This window comes from Panulirus ornatus, chromosome 19 (genome assembly GCF_036320965.1).
Source record: "Panulirus ornatus isolate Po-2019 chromosome 19, ASM3632096v1, whole genome shotgun sequence".
In the NCBI taxonomy this organism is placed as follows: domain Eukaryota; kingdom Metazoa; phylum Arthropoda; class Malacostraca; order Decapoda; family Palinuridae; genus Panulirus; species Panulirus ornatus.
In genome coordinates this window covers 67,460,961-67,484,761 of record NC_092242.1, presented here as the reverse complement: position 1 = coordinate 67,484,761, position 23,801 = coordinate 67,460,961, and the positions used below count along the sequence as shown (strand labels likewise).

General features: G+C 39.9%; 1 protein-coding gene across 3 annotated transcripts in view; it reads right to left on the bottom strand.

The window, feature by feature from the left end:
* Positions 1–23,801, bottom strand: part of LOC139755657 (protein mono-ADP-ribosyltransferase PARP3-like) — a 53,318-nt gene that overhangs the window by 10,772 nt on the left and 18,745 nt on the right. For all 3 annotated transcript variants that reach the window (XM_071674283.1, XM_071674284.1, XM_071674285.1), the window contains 7 exons: positions 19,999–20,152; positions 16,160–16,324; positions 10,247–10,344; positions 9,967–10,137; positions 9,715–9,804; positions 844–935; positions 563–732 (listed from right to left, as the gene is read on the bottom strand). In XM_071674283.1, the coding sequence (XP_071530384.1) occupies positions 563–732; positions 844–935; positions 9,715–9,804; positions 9,967–10,137; positions 10,247–10,344; positions 16,160–16,324; positions 19,999–20,152 (940 nt within the window). The remainder of the gene's footprint in view (positions 1–562; positions 733–843; positions 936–9,714; positions 9,805–9,966; positions 10,138–10,246; positions 10,345–16,159; positions 16,325–19,998; positions 20,153–23,801) is intronic.

Genomic DNA, 23,801 nt, shown 5'->3' with positions numbered 1-23,801 from the left:
TACAAAATGGGGAGGGTTCCCAGTTCCCCTTTCCTGCTCTCTCTTAGTCTTCTTTTGTGACATACATGGAATACATGGGAAGTATTCTTTCTCCCCTCTCCCCAAGGATAATCAACTCCAAGTGTTTCTTATCACAAATAGATTTATAATGTGATAGGCAATGTGATACCTTCAGTCTTATAACCAAGAGTAAAAATTACCTCGTCTAACTCCTAGTCATCCAATACTCAGACCATTAAAGATCTTACTCAAGACATCTCTTATGCAATGAATTCTTGCTGATATTCTGTTTCTCTAGTCTTTGATCCAGTAGAGTGTTTACATTCAAAATCTCACTATTTCATTCAAAAGACTATTCATTAATACATAGAGAAAAAAGTAAAGTATTCCATGTTGTAACATAGCAGAGTATTTAAAGTTTTCTGACTCTTGCATAATTCAGTGTTTTACAGTGTGTCTTCAGTAGCTTCATCAGTTAGAATGTAATGTTTTTCTTATGCACCAAAAATGTTATAATTAATAACAAATGATCATTAAAACCAGAAAATCTATGATAACTTACCATACCAAGAACTCTTGGCATGTTCTGAGGCAAAGTAAATTCCTCGTCCTACCAGTCCACCTGAGTGAGGCATGATTCTCAGCCCAGCCTTTAATATAGCCGCCACAACAGCTACCTTAGTCCCATGCCACAACAACTTACGATGTTTGATGTTACTGTGTGCTGCAAACCTGTAAGACAATGAAATGTACATCTCTAATACCATTTATAATACTCAAACCTAAAATAATATTCAGTCATACATATGAGAGAGCCATGATTTTTGGTTTGCCTGAAATTACCTTTCCCTCTCTCCTTTACGATCAACTCGCCAAACATCCAACAGCGGTCCTTTTCTGGTATCTGGACAAGCTGATGCATATTGCTGGATCATCTGTAAATAAGGAGATTGTAGTAAAGGGTAGATGAGGACAGTACCAATATTCCATTTTATTTTCTGATCTTTCAATATGTCTGTACTTTCTCAAAATATCATTACTACCCCCTTACTCATTTGCATACTTCAGTCACTCCATTTTATGAATTACTGAAGTTAAACTAATGCCACAGTCCCTATTTTGCCTTGTCACAATTCTAAAGTTTAATCCTATTTTTTTTCTCTTTCTTTTTATGTCTGCTGAGATGGCATGTAAAACATAATGCTTTAATCAAGGCCACCTCATTCATGCAGAAGTTGGTGACAGAGTTTAGAACAGTGTGTGAAACGAGAAACTTGAAAGTATATGTGAATAAGAGCAAGGTCATTAGATCAAGTGTTTGTTTTGAAGAATGTATGTGAGAAATACTTAGAAAAGCAAATGGATTTGTATGTAGCATTTATGGATCTGGAGAAGGCATATGATAGAGTTGACAGAGATGCTCTGTGGAAGGTATTAAGAATATATGGTGTGGGAGGAAAGTTGTTAGAAGCAGTGAAAAGTTTTTATTGAGGATGTAAGGCATGTGTACGTGTAGGAAGAGAGGAAAGTGATTGGTTCTCAGTGAATGTAGGTTTGCGGCAGGGGTGTGTGATGTCTCCATGGTTGTTTAATTTGTTTATGGATAGGGTTGTCAGGGAGGTGAATGCAAGAGTTTTGCAAAGGGGGCAAGTATGCAGTCTGTTGTGGATGAGAGAGCTTGGGAAGTAAGTCAGTTGTTGTTCGTTGATGATACAGCGCTGGTGGCTGATTCATGTGAGAAACTACAGAAGCTGGTGACTGAGTCTGGTAAAGTGTGTGAAAGAAGAAAGTTGGGAGGTAAGTTTGAAAGGAGAAAAACTGGAGGAAGTAAAGTATTTAGATATCTGGGAGTGGATCTGGCAGCCGATGGAACCATGGAAGCGGAAGTGAATCATAGGGTGGGGAGGGGGCAAAAATTCTGGGAGCCTTGAAGAATGTGTGGAAGTCAAGAACATTATCTCGGAAAGCAAAAATGGGTATGTTTGAAAGAATAGTGGTTCCAACAATGTTGTATGGTTGCGAGGCGTGGACTATGGATAGAGTTGTGCGCAGGATGATGGATGTGCTGGAAATGAGATGTTTGAGGACAATGTGTGGTGTGAGGTGGTTTGATCGAGTAAGTAACGTAAGGGTAAGAGAGATGTGTGGAAATAAAAAGAGCGTGGTTGAGAGAGCAGAAGAGGGTGTTTTGAAATGGTTTGGGCACATGGAGAGAATGAGTGAGGAAAGATTGACCAAGAGGATATACGTGTCGGAGGTGGAGGGAACGAGGAGAAGAGGGAGACCAAATTGGAGGTGGAAAGATGGAATGAAAAAGATTTTGTGTGATCGGGGCCTGAACATGCAGGAGGGTGAAAGGAGGGCAAGGAATAGAGTGAATTGGAGCGATGTGGTATACAGGGTTTGACGTGCTGTCAGTGGATTGAATCAAGGCATGTGAAGCGTCTGGGGTAAACCATGGAAAGCTGTGTAGGTATGTATATTTGCGTGTGTGGACGTGTGTATGTACATGTGTATGGGGGGGGGGGTTGGGCCATTTCTTTCGTCTGTTTCCTTGCGCTACCTCGCAAACGCGGGAGACAGCGACAAAGTATAAAAAAAAAAAAAAAAAAAAAAAATGATAAGTAGTGGTGAAGTGAGAAGGAGATGGAATGAGTATTTTGAAGGTTTATTGAGAGCATTTGATGATAGAGTGGCAGATATAGGGTGTTTTGGTTGAGGAGGTGTGCAAAGTGAGAGAGTCAAGGAGAATGGTTTGGTACACAGAGAAGAGGCAGTGAAAGCTTTGCAGAAGATGAAAGCCAGCAATGCGGCAGGTTTGGATGGTATTACAGTGGAATTTATAAAAAAAAAAAAAAGGGAGGGGTTGACTGTGTTGTTGATTGGTTGGTAAGGATATTCAGTGTATGTTTGGTTCATGGTGAAGTGCCAGAGGATTGGCAGAATGCATGCATAGTGCCACTGTACAAAGGCAAAGGGGATAAAGGTGAATGTTCAAATTATAGAGGTATACATTTGGTGAGTATTCCTGAGAAATAATATGGGAGAGTATTGATTGAGAGGGTAAAGGCATGTACAGAGCATCAGACTGGGGAAGAGCAGAGTGGTTTCAGAATTGGTAGAGGATGCGTGGATCAGGTGTTTGCTTAGAAGAATGTATGTGAGAAATACTTACAAAAACATATGGATTTGTATGTAGCATTTATGGATCTGGAGAAGGCATATGACAAGGTTAATAGAGATGCTTTAAAGAAGGTATTAAGAGTATATGGTGTGGGAGGTAAGTTGCTAGAAGCAGTGAAAGGTATTTATCGAGAATGTAAGCATGTGTACAAGTAGGAAGAGAGGAAAGTATTGGTTCCCAGTGAATGTCATTTGCAGCAGGAGTGTGTGATGTCTCCATAGTTGTATAATTTGTTTACAGATGTGGTGGTTAGGGAGGTGAATGCAAGAGTTTTGGAGAGAGGAGCAAGTTTGCATTCTGTTGTGGATAAGAGGGCTTGGGAAGTGTCAGTTGCTGTTCGCTGATGATAAAGAGCTGGTGGCTGATTCGGGTGAGAAACTAAGGAAGTTGGTGACTGAGTTTTGTAAAGTGGTGAAAGAAGAAAGCTGAAAGTAAATGTGAATAAGAGCAAGGTTATTAGGTTCAGTAGGGTTGAGGGACAAGTTAATTGGGAGGTAAGTCTGAATGGAGAAAACTTAAAGGGAGTGAAGCGTTTTAGATATATAGGAGTGGATTTAACAGCAGATGGAACCATATAAGCAGAAGTGAGTCACAGGGTGGGGGAGGGGGAAAGGTTCTGGGAGCATTGAAGAATGTGTGGAAGGTGAGAATGTTATCTCAGAGAATAAAAATGGGTATGTTCGAAGGAATTGTGGTTCCAACAATGTTATATGGTTGTGAGGCATGAGCTTTAGATAAGGTTGGGCAGAGGAGGGTGGATGTGTTAGAAATGAAATGTTTGAGGACAAAATGTGGTAAGAGGTGGTTTGATAGAGTAAGTAATGAAAGGGTAAGAGAAATGTGTGGAAATAAAAAGAGTGTGGTTGAGAGAGCAGAAGAGGTTGTGTTGAAATTGTTTGGTCACTGTGAGAGAATGAGTGAGGAAAGACTGACAAAGAGGATATATGTGTCAGAGGTGGAGGGAATGAGGAGAAGCAAGAGACCAAATTGGAAGTGGAAGGATGGAGTGAAAAAGATTTTGAGAGATTGGGGCCTGAACATACACGAGGGTGAAAGGCATGCAAGGAATAGAGTGAATTGGAATGATGTGGTATACCGGGGTCGACATGCTGTCATTGGATTGAACCAAGGCATGTGAAGCGTCTGCAGTAAACCATGGAAAGTTTTGAGGCCTGGATGTGGAAAGGGAGCTGTGGTTTCGGTGCATTACACATGACAGCTAGAGATTGAGTGTGAACGAATGAGGCCTTTTTTTGTCTTTTCCTAGCACTACCTCGTGGAGTGTGTTTGTGTGTGTGAACTATTTCATGTGTGGCAGGGTGGCAACAAGAATGGATGAAGGCAGCGTGTATGAATACATATGTACATGTGTATATATATGTATATGTCTGTGTTTGGGTGAGAGAGTATCATTAAATTTCTGGGAAAATAAAAAGATGTTTTGGAATGAAGTAAATAAAGTGGGTAAGACAAGAGAACAAATGGGAACATTGGTGGAGGGGGCAAATGGGGAGGTAATAACAAGTTGTAGTGAAGTGAGAGGGAGATGGGGAGATGGAGTGAATATTTTGAAGGATTGTTGAATGTGTGTGATGATAGAATGGCAGATATAGGGTGTTTTGGTCGAGGTGGTGGGCGAAGTGAGAGGGTCAAGGAGAATGATTTGGTAAACAGAAAAGATGTAGTGAAAGCTTTGTGGAAGATGAAAGCCAGCAAGGTGGCAGGTTTGAATGGTATTGCTGTGGAATTCATTAAAAAAGGTGGTGACTGTGTTGTTGACTGGATGGTTAGGAGATTCAATGTATGTATGGTTCATGGTGAAGTGCTTGAGGATTGGTGGAAAGCATGTATAGTGCCACTGTACAAAGGCAAAGGGGATAAAGGTGAGTATTCAAATTACAGAGGTATAAGTTTGTTGAGTATTCCAGAGAAATTATATGGGAGAGTATTGATCGAGAAGGTGAGGGCATGTACAGAGCACCAAATTGGGGAGGAGCAGTGTGGTTTCAGAAGTGGTAGAGGATATTTGGATCAGGTGTTTGCTTTGAAGAATGTATGTGAGAAATACTTAGAAAAGCAAATGGATTCGTAAGAAGCATTTATGGATCTGGAGAAGGCATATGACAGAGTTGATTGAGATACTCTGTGGAAACTATTAAGAGCATATGGTGTGGGAGGTAAGTTGCTAAAAGCAGTGAAAAGTTTTTATTGAGGATGTAAGGCATGTGTATGAGTAGGAAGAGAGGAAATAATATATTCTAGCCCAAACCAGGAGCCTAATTTACTGACCACCCCCTACAGGAGGATGAACAGTTGAACTGACTGTGGACTGACTTACTTATTACCAATATTTTTTTCTTTGCAAGCTTACACCTGCTCTTCAATGTCACAGAAACTGTACAACCTCTCAACATTTACCTATGCACAAATAGGTAATCATTAAACTTGATTAATCTTCATCATAGAAAAATCTTAACACATATGTAACTTGTCTGAACTCATTCACTTCACAGATGATAATCATCACCACATCACAGATAATAAACAATATTCCTAAATTGCAGATCATACGCTTCTGAACTACTTCCTTGTGTGCATTTATGTAAGTTCTACTGATTTTCTTTAATGCAACAACTGTTTCCTTCCAAATTTCACCCTCTTACTGATGTCTAACATCATCTTCCACTAACTACACTTTCCCTTGAATCTTGCAATGACAACTAAAATCCAGTATGTGTTGCCATTTAACAAAGATAACGGTAAACACAAACATACAAATGTAGGATCAGTCACTCACATTATGCTCTCAAGAGACTACCAGAAGTCAACAATAATTCTTCATTCTCTGCTATATTACCATACACATGGAAAGATATGGATATCATAATATCAAGATATGATACACGAATGTATACTGTATGCATTGCTCCCCAATATGTGAAGGTATACTTATAATTTTCCACATTTTGAAGACATACGGACATGACATACAGTGGCATCTGCTCAGCTAGCAAGAGTGCATGTGTCCCTTTCATCTTTTGCTTCATTCTTAGATTTTTTGTCTTCTCTCCTAGGGAATTATGAGTTTAAAGAAAAAGAAGACACTTGCTCAAGACAAAGAAATTTGAGCCAAGTTGTAAGCCTCTGACTCTGAGAGCTAGGCATTTTTGATGTTTGTCTCAGAAAAGTGACAAACACTCTGACAGCAGGGAATCCCTGACGTCAATCTCAAAAAACGGTGACAAAGACAATTAAGCGAGCCAACACTAATATATAACGCTGCTTCCAAGGCCTCATTCACTAGCAGCGCTGATAAATCTACGGTATCCTGATGGTCTACAGTGAAGAATGTATCATCATCTAATCCAAAACAACAAGAAAAAGTTAAGGATTCCTACAGACACAAACTGTGATAGGTTTCAAAAATTCCACACAATACAAGTGTTTTCACACACTTCTTCCTGACATTATTCAGGAAATTGTTACAAGGGAAACTAATAGTTATGCAAAATCTACATTAATTGAGGCTTTAACCAATTAGGTGTGGAGGGATGTTTCACTATCAGAAAATCTTTCTTTCTTCCATGCTTGTTGTGTTTCCTGCTTTATTGAGATAGCAGTAAGGGTGAACTAAGAAAAGCCCACATTCACTTAAATCCATTTTCTAGCTGCCATGTGTAATGCATCGAAACCACAGCACTATCCACAACCAAGCCCAACTGACCTTTCTAGGCTTTCCCCGGCTGATTTCTCTTAAACATCTAATAATCATTCGCACTCCTTCCCAGCTAGTTTTCCCACCATACACCTCTCTTTTCACTCTTACTAACAACTTTACTTTGTCACCCCACCACTCACCGACCTTTATCACCAGTCCACCTCCCACCTTCCACATGCCACACACTTCTCTTGTACATGCCTTCATTGCTTCCCTAAATACTTCCCATCTTCATCCATTCCCCTAGCTTTGTACACTTTCACCTTTTGCCATTTTACATTCAACCTTTCCTAGCATTTCTTCACATATGTCTCTTTTCCAAGCTTACTTGCTTTCATTACCATCAAGTATAAAAGCACTTTTTTTTTTTTTTTTTTTTTTTTATACTTTGTCGCTGTCTCCCGCGTTTGCGAGGTAGCGCGAGGAAACAGACGAAAGAAATGGCCCAACCCCCATACACACGTACATACACACGTCCACACACGCAAATATACATACCTACACAGCTTTCCATGGTTTACCCCAGACGCTTCACATGCCTTGATTCAATCCACTGACAGCACGTCAACCCCTGTATACCACATCGCTCCAATTCACTCTATTCCTTGCCCTCCTTTCACCCTCCTGCATGTTCAGGCCCCGATCACACAAAATCTTTTTCACTCCATCTTTCCACCTCCAATTTGGTCTCCCTCTTCTCCTCGTTCCCTCCACCTCCGACACATATATCCTCTTGGTCAATCTTTCCTCACTCATTCTCTCCATGTGCCCAAACCATTTCAAAACACCCTCTTCTGCTCTCTCAACCACGCTCTTTTTATTTCCACACATCTCTCTTACCCTTACGTTACTTACTCGATCAAACCACCTCACACCACACATTGTCCTCAAACATCTCATTTCCAGCACATCCATCCTCCTGCGCACAACTCTATCCATAGCCCACGCCTCGCAACCATACAACATTGTTGGAACCACTATTCCTTCAAACATACCCATTTTTGCTTTCCGAGATAATGTTCTCGACTTCCACACATTTTTCAAGGCTCCCAAAATTTTCGCCCCCTCCCCCACCCTATGATCCACTTCCGCTTCCATGGTTCCATCCGCTGACAGATCCACTCCCAGATATCTAAAACACTTCACTTCCTCCAGTTTTTCTCCATTCAAACTCACCTCCCAATTGACTTGACCCTCAACCCTACTGTACCTAATAACCTTGCTCTTATTCACATTTACTCTTAACTTTCTTCTTCCACACACTTTACCAAACTCAGTCACCAGCTTCTGCAGTTTCTCACATGAATCATCCACCAGCGCTGTATCATCAGCGAACAACAACTGACTCACTTCCCAAGCTCTCTCATCCCCAACAGACTTCATACTTGCCCCTCTTTCCAGGACTCTTGCATTTACCTCCCTAACAACCCCATCCATAAACAAATTAAACAACCATGGAGACATCACACACCCCTGCCGCAAACCTACATTCACTGAGAACCAATCACTTTCCTCTCTTCCTACACGTACACATGCCTTACATCCTCGATAAAAACTTTTCACTGCTTCTAACAGCTTGCCTCCCACACCATATATTCTTAATACCTTCCACAGAGCATCTCTATCAACTCTATCATATGCCTTCTCCAGATCCATAAATGCTACATACAAATCCATTTGCTTTTCTAAGTATTTCTCACATACATTCTTCAAAGCAAACACCTGATCCACACATCCTCTACCACTTCTGAAACCGCACTGCTCTTCCCCAATCTGATGCTCTGTACATGCCTTCACCCTCTCAATCAATACCCTCCCATATAGTTTACCAGGAATACTCAACAAACTTATACCTTATTGCAATAAAAAAATACCTTTTGCCTGCCTACAAACTAGAATTTACAGATGTTGTAATAGCTGTATTCACCCTTTATAATAGATTTAATAAAAATTAAATCATCCTAACTTTATTGTTTTCTTTTCACTGCCAAGCAGCTGGGGTAATTTGTACTTAAATCTGAATAAGCTTGATGTTGAATTACAAATTCTTTTATGATTTCTTATAAATCATACATACTTCTGGATTAGATTTAGCCCCTTAGTAAAAAGCTTTGACTAACACAATGCATTTTACTGGAAACAACTTTATCTGTATATTAGATTATACTTCAACAATCATTTTGAGTAAGGAAAATTAGCCAATTTTACTAAAATGTATAATTCAGTATCCATCGTTTATACTTCTAGACAAGTTCTGGCCACTCAGTAAAACAGCAGGGTGAATAATGATTATGCACTTTACTGGAAATAATTTCTTATAAAACCTTATCTTCACTATATAATTAGATTTTGTATAAATTCAAATGCTAGAAATGGAACTCTCATGGTTTCCTTACGATGAAAAAGTAATGAAAAACTTCAAAACAGTAATTTCATTTTTTATATAAAAATTGTACGTTTTGAGAATGCTCTTGAAATTCTATCACACATTCAAAAGATTAAACTTATTTCATTTCAACTATTCTTTGATTATAATACTAATCACATTCCTAGTTTTTTGTTGCAACTGTTTCATTGCACAATGCAAATGCAAGAACCATTTCTTTTATTTTGCCAGAGCAAAATCTAAGGTATCATCTTGGATATTAAAAAATAATAAAACAAATGCTGGTTTTTCTGCCACTGCTGTACCATATATTGACCATATCACTTATCCAAAGAAATCTCAAATCTTTTAAAGAATGTTGAACCTTATTAACACTTCAAAAATAGAAAACCTTAATAAATGGAACGTATTTTAACAGTATCATACCTTAAATTCTTGACCATTCTTCTCCAACAATTCGAGGACACAGTCCAACATTTCATACTTTTCCAATAGGGGGTGAATGCTTTTATTGGCCTGTAATGTAATACCAATAATTATGAGTTACACAAATTATACATCATATCTGAACTCATATTTCTAAGTAATAAAAATGTAAAAATTTGATCAGAAATATCCATAGCTTTGTACAATACATGAACATGTTACTGCTAAACTAGACATGAAGTTGGGCTGTACCTTTTCTTTTTGTAGGCTCTGAGTCAGTTCAATGTCACTTAGAGTTAACATGACCTCTTTTTTTTCTTGCACTATTTGAGCATTATCCATCACCGGTGGAATCATTCGACCAAAGTCATGAGGGACAAGTGTGTAAAACTTGGACGACAAATCCATCAGCACCTTCCGTGGCTATAAAAAAATAATGAAAATCCTTATTTGCCAATAGCAAGATCCTATATTTGAACTGAAAAAATATTCCATTGCATATGAAGTACACAGGAAATTCTGATTTCTTTACCTTGTTGTTTTTAATAGCTTCTTCAATATCAATGAGGGATTCAAGTCCTTTAGCAATCTGTAGTTTACTCAGCTTACCCAGGGGCATCTTTCTCACATCTGCAATGAATCACTTGATTAAAAAATTCTATATAACTATGACCAGTGAGACATCTAGCAATAGCCCATGTCAACTGATAAGCTCTTAAAGAATGGCAGCCTTTATCAAATGACAGGTTAACCTTTCCTGACTCTCTAAATATCCATCCAATTTGTCATACTTTTAGAAGCCTATACACATCTTTGTTACCAAGAAGGAACTGGTAAAATTCTGTTCCTGTCAGCACCTTTACAGCAACCATTGTAAGCACACAGGAAAGATATCCAGGCAGTACTCCCTGTTTCATGCCTTTGGAGCATCTACAGCTCATGAGGCCTATTACGCAAAAATGTGTGTGTGTGTGTGTGTGTGTGTGTGTGTGTGTGTGTGTGTGTGTGTGTGTGTGAATGTTGGGGGGATGATAATTGTATTAGCTATTCAGTTTGAGTGCCAAATCTTTATGAGCTTAAATAGGGATTGGGAGGAGAAGCTTCTTGGCTTCAAACTGAGAGGAGTGTTCCCAACTGAGTGAATAATGATCTTTTCTGTAACTGTGTCCTACTTTTGAGTGAGTGGATAACACTGTGACATGCGGAATGTTAGTGTAAGAAAGTGTAGCTTGCCAAAAGGTAATGATATCTATATTCTTACTGTAACCAAAGGCAACACTCTGGCAGATGATCATCTAAAGTCCCCTCAGGTTGTAGGATAATTTACTCTAATAAGATTCAATTACAGTTACTAGTATTATTTTTGGGATAACCTAAGATATCTGGCACTGCCTGAACCAGTAATGAGTAATATGAATAAAATGATTTCAGTTACAGCAATATACCAGAACCACTCAGTCAACACAATATCAGCAAAGAGCATGCTACAGACAAAAGCAAAACAGGGCAAGACATCAATATATAAAAGAGCAAATGTTTGGGGATGCTAAGGGAACTTGTGAAGGAGCAAGATTAGAGAATAAAACAAGAGATAGGGTTAAGAATATTCGGGAAGCATTTCAAAACAAATAACATTTATGGAAAGAGGTTCAGGGAATATGAAATTAGAAGTAAGAATATGAAGCCAGAGATGGAGTAAGTATTTTGAAGGTTTGTTGAATGTGTTTGATGATAGAGTGGCAGATATATGGTGTTTTGGTAGAGGTGGTGTGCAAAGTGAGAGGGTTAGGGAAAATGATTTGGTAAACAGAGAAGAGGTAGTAAAAGCTTTGCAGAAAATGAAAGCTGGCAAGGCAGCGGGGTTGGATGGTATTGCTGTGGAATTTATTAAAAAAGGGGGTGACTGTATTGTTGACTGGTTGGTAAGGTTATGTAATGTATGTATGACTCATGGTGAGGTGCTTGAGGATTGGCGGAATGCCAGCATAATGCCACTGTACAAAGGCAAAGGGGACAAGGTGAGTGCTCAAATTACAGAGGTATAAGTTTGTTGAGTATTCCTGGTAAATCATATGGGAGGGTATTGATTGAGAGGGTGAAGGCATGTACAGAGCATCAGATTGGGGAAGAGCAGTGTGGTTTCAGAAGTGGTAGAGGATGTGTGGATCAGGTGTTTGCTTTGAAGAATGTGTGAAAAATACTTAGAAAAGCAAATGGATTAGTATGTAGCATTTATGGATCTGGAGAAGGCATATGATAGAGTTGATAGAGATGCTCTGTGGAAGGTATTAAGAATATATGGCATGGGAGGCAAGTTGTTAGAAGCAGTGAAAAGTTTTTATCGAGGATGTAAGGCATGTGTATGTGTAGGAAGAGAGGAAAGTGATTGGTTCTCAGTGAATGTAGGTTTGCAGCAGGGTTGTGTGATGTCTCCATGGTTGTTTAATTTGCTTATGGATGGGGTTGTTAGGGAGGTGAATGGAAGAGTTTTGGAAAGAGGGGCAAGTATGCAGTCTGTTGTGGATCAGAGAGTGTGGGAAGTGAGTCAGTTGTTGTTCGCTGATGATACAGCGCTGGTGGCTGATTCATGTGAGAAACTGCAGAAGCTGGTGACTGAGTTTGGTAAAGTGTGTGAGAGAAAAAAGTTGAGAGTAAATGTGAATAAGAGTAAGGTTATTAGGTACAATAGGGTTGAGGGTCAAGTCAATTGGGAGGTGAGTTTGAATGGAGAAAAACTGGAGGAAGTGAAGTGTTTTAGATATCTGGGAGTGGATTTGGCAGCGGATGGAACCTTGGAAGCGGAAGTGAATCACAGGGTGGGGGAGGGGGCGAAAATTCTGGGAGCGTTGAAGAATGTGTGGAAGTCGAGAACATTATCTCCGAAAGCAAAAATGGGTATGTTTGAAGGAATAGTGGTTCCAACAATGTTGTATGGTTGCGAGGCATGGGCTATGGATAGAGTTGTGCGGAGGAGGGTAGATGTGCTGGAAATGAGATGTTTGAGGACTATATGTGGTGTGAGGTGGTTTGATCGATTAAGTAAGGGTAAGAGAGATGAGTGGTAATAAAAAGAGTGTGGTTGAGAGAGCAGAAAAGGGTGTTTTGAAATAGTTCGGTCACATGGAGAGAATGAGTGAGGAAAGTTTGACCAAGAGGATATATGTGTCAGAGGTGGAGGGAACGAGGAGAACTGGGAGACCAAATTGGAGGTGGAAAGATGGAGTGAAAAAGATTTTGAGTGATTGGGGCCTGAACATGCAGGAGGGTGAAAGGTGTGCAAGGAATAGAGTGAACTGGAACGATGTAGTATACCGGGGTCGAAGTGCTGTCAATGGATTGAACCAGGTCATGTGAAGTGTCTGGGGTAAACCATGGAAAGTTCTGTGAGGCCTGGATGTGGAAAGGGAGCTGTGGTTTCCGTGCATTACTACATGACAGCTAGAGACTGAGTGTGAACAAATGGGGCCTTTGTAGTCTTTTCCTAGCGCTACCTCGCACACATGAGAGGGGAGGGGGTTGTTATTACATGTGTGATGGGGTGGCAATGGGAATGAATAAAGGCAGACGGTATGAATTATGTACACATGTATATATGTATATGTCTGTGTGTGTATATACATGTATACATTGAGATGTATAGGTATGTATATTTGCGTGTGTGGACGTGTATGTATATACATGTGTATGTGGGTGGGTTGGGCCATTCTTTCATCTGTTTCCTTGCGCTACCTCGCTAACGCGGGAGACAGCGACGAAGCAAAATAAATACATAAAATATTAAATGAAAGTAAAGTCTGATGTGTCTTCTCTTGATGTAATACAGGCTGTGCAACCAGAAGAAAAATTTTTTAAAAACATTGTTAAAAAAACTGCAGAAGCATTACCAGGAGCCTTTCAGATAGAGGAAAGGATAAAAGTGCATATTGAATCTACTGGAATTATAACAAAAGCTGTTAAGGTAGAAAAAAGGACTAACACACACAGGGACTGATGAGAGTAGAGGGCTGGTAAGATTAGAAGGATAAACTCAGAAGCAGAGCAACTGAGCAATATGAATGAGATGACACAGAGGTACATGGGAAATTGAGTAAAGCAGCTGAAGGAGGAATATGCATTGTTTGAGATGAAGTAATTAAACAAGTACATGGGCTAGAAGATGAAAGGTTTATAAAAGTAAAGAGAATATAGGAACAGTGCTTGCTTGCCAAAAGAGAAATTACAGAGAAAGTTGAAGACAGACTTAACATTAACATAATGAGGTATCTAGCTGAAAAGTAGGCGGCATCAAAATAAGAAAGGTTTGCGAAGCACATCCTTGACAAATGTAAATCATTGGTATTTTTCATTTTGAATATTACGATACACCAGATATGGAAGAAAGGAAAAAGAAGGAGGAAATGCACAGTAAAAGACTGCTGCTAGGTGTGCCTTCTATGATAAAAGAAAGATTAGGAGGTTATAACCAATATGTTTGAGGGAAACCAGCTATGGCTACATCTGACTTGGAGTCATCAACTCTGGAAGAACTTATAAACACTAAAAATTCTAAAGGCACAGTGGAGTTTATTGGGATATTCATTAAGTGTGATAGACCTAAGGAAGAGAGGAAGAAATGCTAGGAGTACAGTCAGACAGCAAAAACTACAGATGCCACACATAACAAAAGGATGGAACAGCCCCTCTAGAACTGCAGAAACGGCAAGTGTTACGAGATGGTAATGTCAGATTGAAAGTTATGAATCCAAATACTGACGAGTTAATAGTTCGTGGTAAAGAACTGGATCGTACATGGGAAAGTGCACCTGATATTGTTGGAGTCATGAAAACAAAGCTTATCAAAGAGATAAGCTTTCATCGGTTCTGCCCAGAGGGATACATGATAGCAAGAAGAGAAAAAGTTCTAAGGTAAAGGAGGGGGAGGGTTACCCCTCTTTATAAAAGAGAGCCTGATATTTCAAGAAATAGTGAAAGATGGCCTATTCAGACAAAATATAATGGGTTTAGTAACTGTAGGGAAAAGAGCATAGAGGTGTTATTAGTATATAATCCTTCAAAGAACAGCAACGAATCAGAACAAATATTTATAATAAAAATGATGCACGAATCAGAAAAATATAAAACAATAAAGATGGTGCACGAATCAGAACAAATATAAAATAATAACAATGATGAAACAATCTGGATGGTAAATCACTTCTCAGTGATGGTAAAGTAACAATTTTGGGGAATTTCTATCACAATGAGACAGTGGAGGAATTTGGTTTCCAACGGTGATACAGGGAATCAAGGAGACAAGTTTTTAGTGTACATGAAAATTTCCTATACCAACATGTCACAGAGCACCTTAGGATGAAAATAATTAAAACACCATCATTACAACACCTTATCTTCACCAATATTAGCATGGACATTGAGGACACTGTATACAATACACCAGGTGGAAAAAGTGATCATGTAGTGCTCAAGTTTGAATATGAGGTATAAGAGGATATCAAAAGAGCAGAGGTGAGAAAGGAAATAAAGAGGATATATAATTACTGAACTGACACAAACCTCAATAACTTTAACGGTAACAAAGATTGGGAAATGGAATTCAGTGACACGGAACCAGGGCATTGTGCTTAGAGTTTCCATGAAATTTAAAATGAAGAAGTACAGACCTGGGTGCCTCAAGCCTCAAAATAGAGAGAGAATGGTGAAAAAGTGGAAGAAATGGTTTAATAACATAACTTATGTCATAAAGCAAAGGAGCTTCAAGATGTGCAGTGATGAGGAAGCAAACAGCACTCTAGCCAGCTAGCATCTGCAAGGTACGAGAGAGCACTAAAAGAGTACAATAGGATAAGAGAAACAAAGAAACTTAGAGTATTGTGGACAAGGCAGCACAAAATCCAAAACTATTCCATAAATTTTCCAGAAGCCAATTGTCAGTTAAGGAGTAGCTAATCAGGCTAAGGGATCCATAGGGGAAAATTGTAGAGGATGATGCATGGATATGTGAAGAACTACACAGCAAGTTCAAAAGTGTTTTCACAATGGAAGACACCATAGCCCTAACACCAGTAACAAGGAATGGGGAGGAAATTCTGGAAATCAGTGAGATATCCAGAAAGATACAACAAAATTCTAAAAGGACTTGACCCATACAAGGATCATAGTCCTAATGAAATTTCATTGTATGTGCTAAAGAGATGTGCAGATACACTTGATAGACCACTCGAATTACTGTTCAAAAGTCACTGGAGAGAGAGATATAATACTGAGGGAATGGAAAAGGAAAAACGTCATCCCTATATATTAGGAAGAAGACCAGGAACAGGCACTGAACTACAAACTGGTTTTCAACCTAAACAAGACCTGCAATGTGTGAGAATGGCAAAACATCTAATATAATCTGTATCACAATGCACTACATTCTAAACAATACATTAGCATATGTTCTTACCAAGCTTCATTGATGACATTTGCTTAACAAACATATCATCTGAAAAGATGAGCTTAATCATAACTTCTGTCCTGTAAACGAGAGTGGAGGGACCACCGACTGTGACCAACTCTTTCTTTAAGTTTCCACCATCTACTGTGTCTGTCCCATCCTCTTCATCCTCATCTGTAAAAATATAAAATACATGACAAAGAGAAGCTTCTGAACAACTTCAAATACTGCTGATGAAATGTCAAATATGATATTTCCCAGCATCTACTGTTTCTCTACATCTTACCAAGCCTAACTTGGAAAAGAGAAGTTTCTGAATTTGATGATAAGACTTTGGAATAATGTGCTCCAACATCAGAGTTTCAATCCTAGAGGAAAACAGCCATTTGGGTCAACTCAACCAAAACTGGCTGAAAGGGAAATCAAATAAAACTAAATGTTCTGATAGCAGTGACGGATCTCTAACGTTCTTTACCATCTAAAGACAAATAAGAACCCATGACTTTTTGCACAAGTTCACAAAAGCCTCCTAAAATCTTCAACCTCTTAAGGAAAAAAAAAACAGACCCATTACATTAAGTAAAGCAGCACCTATGCTAAACTTCTTAGCGATCTTCAGAATGTGGGGAGTGTGGGCCACCAGCAATACGAGAGTTAGACCCTTTGTCAAGAGCTCATGTAGAGTGCACACTGACCACTAAGTATAGACTTAATGCAAAAAGGTTTATTTTCATAAAGCAAAGTGAAAACCCCTGGAGTATATACTTATCCTCTCTAGAACTGGTTGTAGAAAAGCATGTGTTCTACAACGACGGCTGCAATCTTAAGTGAACCTGTATGTCTCCTTTGTTTAGCTCCTTACCTCTTCCAATGTCCTGTGGAGGGGATTGGTTTCTCTAATGTACTCTCCCTATAAAATATAAAGCACCAAAACCAGATCCCCATATCCACAATCAGGCCCTACAGACCATCTCCATTTCCCTCTCCCCCTTCTCCTAGTCCCCAACAATTCTAACATAAATATCCTTTTAGTCTACCTCATCTGACTCATTCTTTCCATATATCCAAACCATTTTAGCACATCTTCTTATGAAGTAGTCATGAGAAACCAAAGAAAGGTTTGAGGGGCTGGTTTTGGATTGGGGCAGACATTTTAGTGCATCATACATGACAGCTCAAATGTGGATGCGAGTTAATAAGACCATTTCTTCATCTGTTCCCGGCACTATTTCACTAATGCAGAAAACAGCAAACAAGTATGAATAAAAGAATATATTCATTTATTTTGCTTTGTCGCTGTCTCCCGCGTTAGCGAGGTAGCGCAAGGAAACAGACGAAAGAATGGCCCAACCCTCCCACATACACGTCCACACACGCAAATATACATACCTATACATCTCAACGTATACATATACATACACTCAGATAAATACATACATACACATGTACATAATTCAAAGTCTGCCTTTATTCATTCCCATCGCCATCCCGCCACACATGGAATAACAACCCCCTCCCCCCGCAAGTGTGCAAGGTAGCGCTAGGAAAAGACAACAAAGGCCACATTCGTTCACAATAAGTCTCTAGCTGTTATGTATAATGCACTTAAACCACAGCTCCCTTTCCACATCCAGGCCCCACAGAACTTTCCATGGTTTTTCACCTTCGCCTCCACAAGACAATGATCAGACATCCCTCCAGTTGCACCTCTCAGCACATTAACATCCAAAAGTCTCTCTTTCGTGCACCTGTCAATTAACACGTAATCCAATAACGCTCTCTAGCCATCTCTCCTACTTACATATGTATACTTATGTATATCTCGTTTTTTAAACCAGGTATTCCCAATCACCAGTCCTTTTTCAGCACATAAATCTACAAGCTCTTCACCATTTCCATTTACAACACTGAACACCCCATGTATACCAATTATTCCCTCAACTGCCTCATTACTCACCTTTGCATTCAAATCACCCATCACTATAACCCTATCAACTTGTAATCAAATAACGCTCTCTGGCCATCTCTCCAACTTACATACGTATACTTATGTATATCTCTCTTTTTAAAACAGGTATTCCCAATCATGTATACTTATGTATATCTCTCTTTTTAAACCAGGTATTCCCAATCACCAGTCCTTTTTCAGCACATAAATCTACAAGCTCTTCACCATTTCCATTTACAACACTGAACACCCCATGTACACCAATTATTCCCTCAACTGCCACATTACTCACCTTTGCATTCAAATCAACCATCACTATAACCCGGTCTCATGCATCAAAACTACTAACACACTCACTCAGCTGCTCCCAAAACACTTGCCTCTCATGATCATTCTTCTCATGCCCAGGTGCATATGCACCAATAATCACCCATCTCTCTCCATCCAATTTCAGTTTTACCCATACCAATCTAGAGTTTACTCTCTTACACTCTATCACATACTCTCACCACTCCTGTTTCAGGAGTAGTGCTAGTCCTTCCCTTGCTCTTGTCCTCTCACTAACCCCTGATTTTACTCCCAAGACATTCCCAAACCACTCTTCCCCTTTACCCTTGAGCTTTGTTTCACTCAGAGCCAAAACATCCAGGTTCCTTTCCTAAAACATACTACCAAAAAGAAAGATACACAAAATACATTTTAGGCAAGCAACTTATAAGGGCTATTCTATGATTTCCCCAAAATTGGCCAAAACTGGCAGGCTATGCAGAACAGCTAAAAAGAATTAGGAAATACACTATAGTTCACAAGTTCTTCTATTTCCAGACTGAGGGGCCTGAATTCAACCACACAATTGGACTCATAACATTGAAGGGAATTATTAATCATATGCTCAAGAAACCTAACAACAGGTTCCAATTTCTTGTTTAAATCCATCCAGTTCAATGGTACCAACATAAAAATTACACAGTTGTGTAAAAATTAGCTCTCCTTTCATTAAAGTATGCATCACTTGAGTGCCTTAATGGGTTTTACTTAGAAAAGGAGGAACACTTAAAAAATATATTCCTCAAGTGTGGATGTCAGTTACGCTCACTATGATGACCAATAACTGTCAGTTTCAATACACCTATCTGTATCTCTGCCACCAATATAATTTATCTTTCTGTATCTCTGACATCCAGTCCCTTCAAGAACTCACTCAAGGAAGTGGCCACAGCAAAATTATCTCCATAACTGGTGAACTCCAGTACTGCTTCTTAGCCTTTAATACCTTAACCTTAACAGACCACTGATGTAGCGCATTTCTACAGCAATGTTTTCAGAGGCTCCAACTTAATGTTCTTATCAACTAATTCCACCTGTGTCTACCTAGTGTTCCTGCCTCATGTTCAAACATACTACTTCTGCCTAGTGCTCCTGTCTAATCTTACTACAATGTACTTCTACCTAATGCTCCCATCTAATACAACTAACTACTTCTACCTACTGCTACTGTCTAATATTCCTATCTGCTATTTCTACCTACTGCCAAAGCGTCTACCATTTTGCCAAAAGGAAGGGCCAGCACATAATAGTAACCAAAGGAAAATCTAGAGTTACAAAGAATGAGTTGCCTAAGTAAAGTTTTGTCAAGTGTTATGTCTGACAAGTAGAGACTGTATGTTTGTGGAGAGAATGCTAGCAGTCCACATGTGGGAGAGGCAAAAAGAAATGAGGGCTACCTGGGTCAGACAAGTGCAACCTGACAACCGCTGAAGTGCCAGCTCCCTATGCATCCATCACTAACCCTTCCAGTAACAAGGTGATTAGTACCAGTAATATACCTACCTGGTTGGTGGCTGCCTTCCAATTACTACCTACTGTCAGCTTCAATCTTAACTTTAACAAATTCACTTACCAATTTCAATTAAGGTATACTTTCCAGCTTGTGGGGTGAAATTCTCTCTCTTGTCCCAGTCATTTTTGGTTTTGTCTTTAAACTTCTTTTTGAATGCCTTTATTGCTCCTTCAGCATCTTTTTGAACATCACAGTTTGACTGGCCAACTTCCCCCTAAAATAAAATATATTCTTAAGCCAGCTCCAGCAATCTCCAAGAGTTACAGACCTATACAACAAAATGTCTGTAAGATTCAATATATAACAAAATGTGTACGTGTAGGAAGAGAGGAAAGTGATTGGTTCTCAGTGAATGTAGGTTTGCGGCAGGGGTGTGTGATGTCTCCATGGTTGTTTAATTTGTTTATGGATGGGGTTGTTAGGGAGGTGAATGCAAGAGTTTTGGAAAGAGGGGCAAGTATGAAGTCTGTTGGGGATGAGAGAGCTTGGGAAGTGAGTCAGTTGTTGTTCGCTGATGATACAGCGCTGGTATCATGTGAGAAACTGCAGAAGCTGGTGACTGAGTTTGGAAAAGTGTGTGGAAGAAGAAAGTTAAGAGTAAATGTGAATCAGAGCAAGGTTATTAGGTACAGTAGGGTTGAGGGTCAAGTCAATTGGGAGGTGAGTTTGAATGGAGAAAAACTGGAGGAAGTGAAGTGTTTTAGATATCTGGGAGTGGATCTGGCAGCGGATGGAACCATGGAAGCGGAAGTGGATCATAGGGTGGGGGAGGGGGCGAAAATCCTGGGGGCTTTGAAGAATGTGTGGAAGTCGAGAACATTATCGCGGAAAGCAAAAATGGGTATGTTTGAAGGAATAGTGGTTCCAACAATGTTGTATGGTTGCGAGGCGTGGGCTATGGATAGAGTTGTGCGCAGGAGGATGGATGTGCTGGAAATGAGATGTTTGAGGACAATGTGTGGTGTGAGGTGGTTTGATCGAGTGAGTAACGTAAGGGTAAGAGAGATGTGTGGAAATAAAAAGAGCGTGGTTGAGAGAGCAGAAGAGGGTGTTTTGAAGTGGTTTGGGCACATGGAGAGGATGAGTGAGGAAAGATTGACCAAGAGGATATATGTGTCGGAGGTGGAGGGAACAAGGAGAAGAGGGAGACCAAATTGGAGGTGGAAAGATGGAGTGAAAAAGATTTTGTGTGATCGGGGCCTGAACATGCAGGAGGGTGAAAGGAGGGCAAGGAATAGAGTAAGTTGGAGCGATGTGGTATACCGGGGTTGACGTGCTGTCAGTGGATTGAAGCAGGGCATGTGAAGCGTCTGGGGTAAACCATGGAAAGCTGTGTAGGTATGTATATTTGCGTGTGTGGACGTATGTATATACATGTGTATGGGGGGGGGGGGTTGGGCCATTTCTTTCGTCTGTTTCCTTGCGCTACCTCGCAAACGCGGGAGACAGCGACAAAGTATAAAAAAAAAAAAAAAAAAAAAAAAAAAAATGTCAGATTCAATAACAACAAAATGTCTGTCAGATTCAAAGTGAAAATAATGTACGGAAATATCCTTAAACCAAAGTCCTTCATTAATATTTTGGAATACCACCAAACATTACTACAGGTAAAGGACTGCAAAGCATGGATGAGAAAATAAATTACAGTGTAACAATTTAGCTTCCTCTCACGTCATTTGATATGTAAATCCAACGAGCTGTACATGTGATTACTACTTCTATTTGCTACTTGTGCATTACACTCTGTTGCTCTATCTCTTTCTCATGCAAATATGTGCCTTGTCTGTACTCTCATGCATACACAAACACACGCACACACACCAAAGCCTAATGTTGATACCCATCAATCCTTAAAAGGGAGGATAAACAGCAAGGTTAGCTTTGGGTTAACTGCCACACCCAGGGTTCAAATCCAGGACCATAAATGAACAAATAAGTGAGGGGGGGAAGTTCAGCAAAGACAATAAGGTAATCTAAAGCAAGTAGAAAAGGGGCCTATATAGGAATGCTTGGATGAAGAAGTAAAGTTACAAGAGAAAGAGGAAAGAAAGGTGTATGGGCAATTTTTGCAGGGAAGGAGGGCAAATGTTTGGAGGTCATACAGGAGAAAGTGCGAGGTCAAGATAAAGAGCAGGGGTTGAAAGAGGGCAAATGAAAGTTGGGTAAGCAATTAGATATAAACTACAAGAAATGTTAATATTTTGGAAGAAAATAAGTAAGGTGAGAAAAACATGAGAGCAAATGAAAACATTGATAAAGTGGCAAGCAGGGAAGTGGAAACAGGTAGTGATGAGGTGAGAAGGAGAGGGAGTTAGTACTCTGAAGGACTATTGAATATGTCTGATGATACAGCAGCAGATATAGCATGTCTGGGTCAGGGAGGTATGCAAAGTAAGAGAATCATGGAAAGTGGTTTGGTGATGAAAGAGGAGGTGGTGAAAGCCTTGTGTTAGATGAAATGTGCCATGGCAGCTGAAGATGGTATTATAGTTGAATTTCTTAAGTCGGGGTGACTGGTTTGTTGATTCATTAGTTGGAAATTTCAACGTATATATGGAACATGGTAAGGTACCTGAAGATTGGCTGATTGTATAAAGGCTTCGGAGATAAATATGAGTGATTAAACTAAAGAGGTATAAGTGTGTTGAGTGTACCTGTTAAGTTGTATGGGACAGTAGTGAACCGGGTGTCTGGGAACATCAGACAAGGAAGGAACAAGTAGTTTCTGTGGGCAGCAGAAGATGTACGGAGCCAGTCTTTGCTTTAAAGAATGTGTGTGAGAAATACTTAGAAAAAGTGAAGTATTTGTATGAGGTATTTAGGGATCAGGACAGTGTATGGCATATGTACAAGGAGGAAGAGAGGAGAGTGAGTGTTTCCAGGTGAGGGTGGGTCTGCGGCAGAGGTGGGGTAATATCACCAAGGTTGTTTAATTTATTCATGGATGGGGTGGCGAGGGAGGGAAATACAAGGATCTTGGAGAGAGTGGCACGTATGCAACCTGAAGGGGGTGCAGAAGGGCCTGGGTAATGAGCCAGTTCTCGTTTGCTGATATCACAGCACTGGTAGCAGATTCAAGTGAGAAACTGCAGAAGTTGGTGACTGAGTTTAGGACTGTGTCTGTGTGTGAGAGAAGGAAGTTGAGAGTAAATGTTAATAAACGCAAGATTAATAAGTTTAGCAGGGCAGAGAGACAGGTTAGTGAGGCATGAATCTAAATGGGAAAATTTGAAATGAAGTGCTTATATACACAGGAGTGAACATGGAAGCAAATGGAACCACAGAAGAAGTGAATCAAAGGGAGGGTCAGGGGCATGCCACATCATTCCAGTTCACTCTGTCCAGTTCACACCTTTCACCATCCTGCAAATCCAAGACACCAATGACTCAAAATCTTTTTCACTCCATCTTCCTATTTCCAATATGGTCATCCTTTCTCCTTGTCTCTATATATACATTTATCTATCTATTTTCTTTTTTTTGTCCCTGTCTCCCGCGTTTGCGAGGTAGCGCAAGGAAACAGACGAAAGAAATGGCCCAACCCACCCCCATACACATGTATATACACACACGTCCACACACGCAAATATACATACCTATACATCTCAATGTACACATATATATACACACACAGACACATACATATCTACCCATGCACACAATTCACACTGTCTGCCTTTATTCATTCCCATCGCCACCTCGCCACACATGGAATACCATCCCCCTCCCCCCTCATGAGTGCGGGGTAGTGCTAGGAAAAGACAACAAAGGCCTCATTCGTTCACAACTCAGTCTCTAGCTGTCATGCAATAATGCCCGAAACCACAGCTCCCTTTCCACATCCAGGCCCCACACAACTTTCC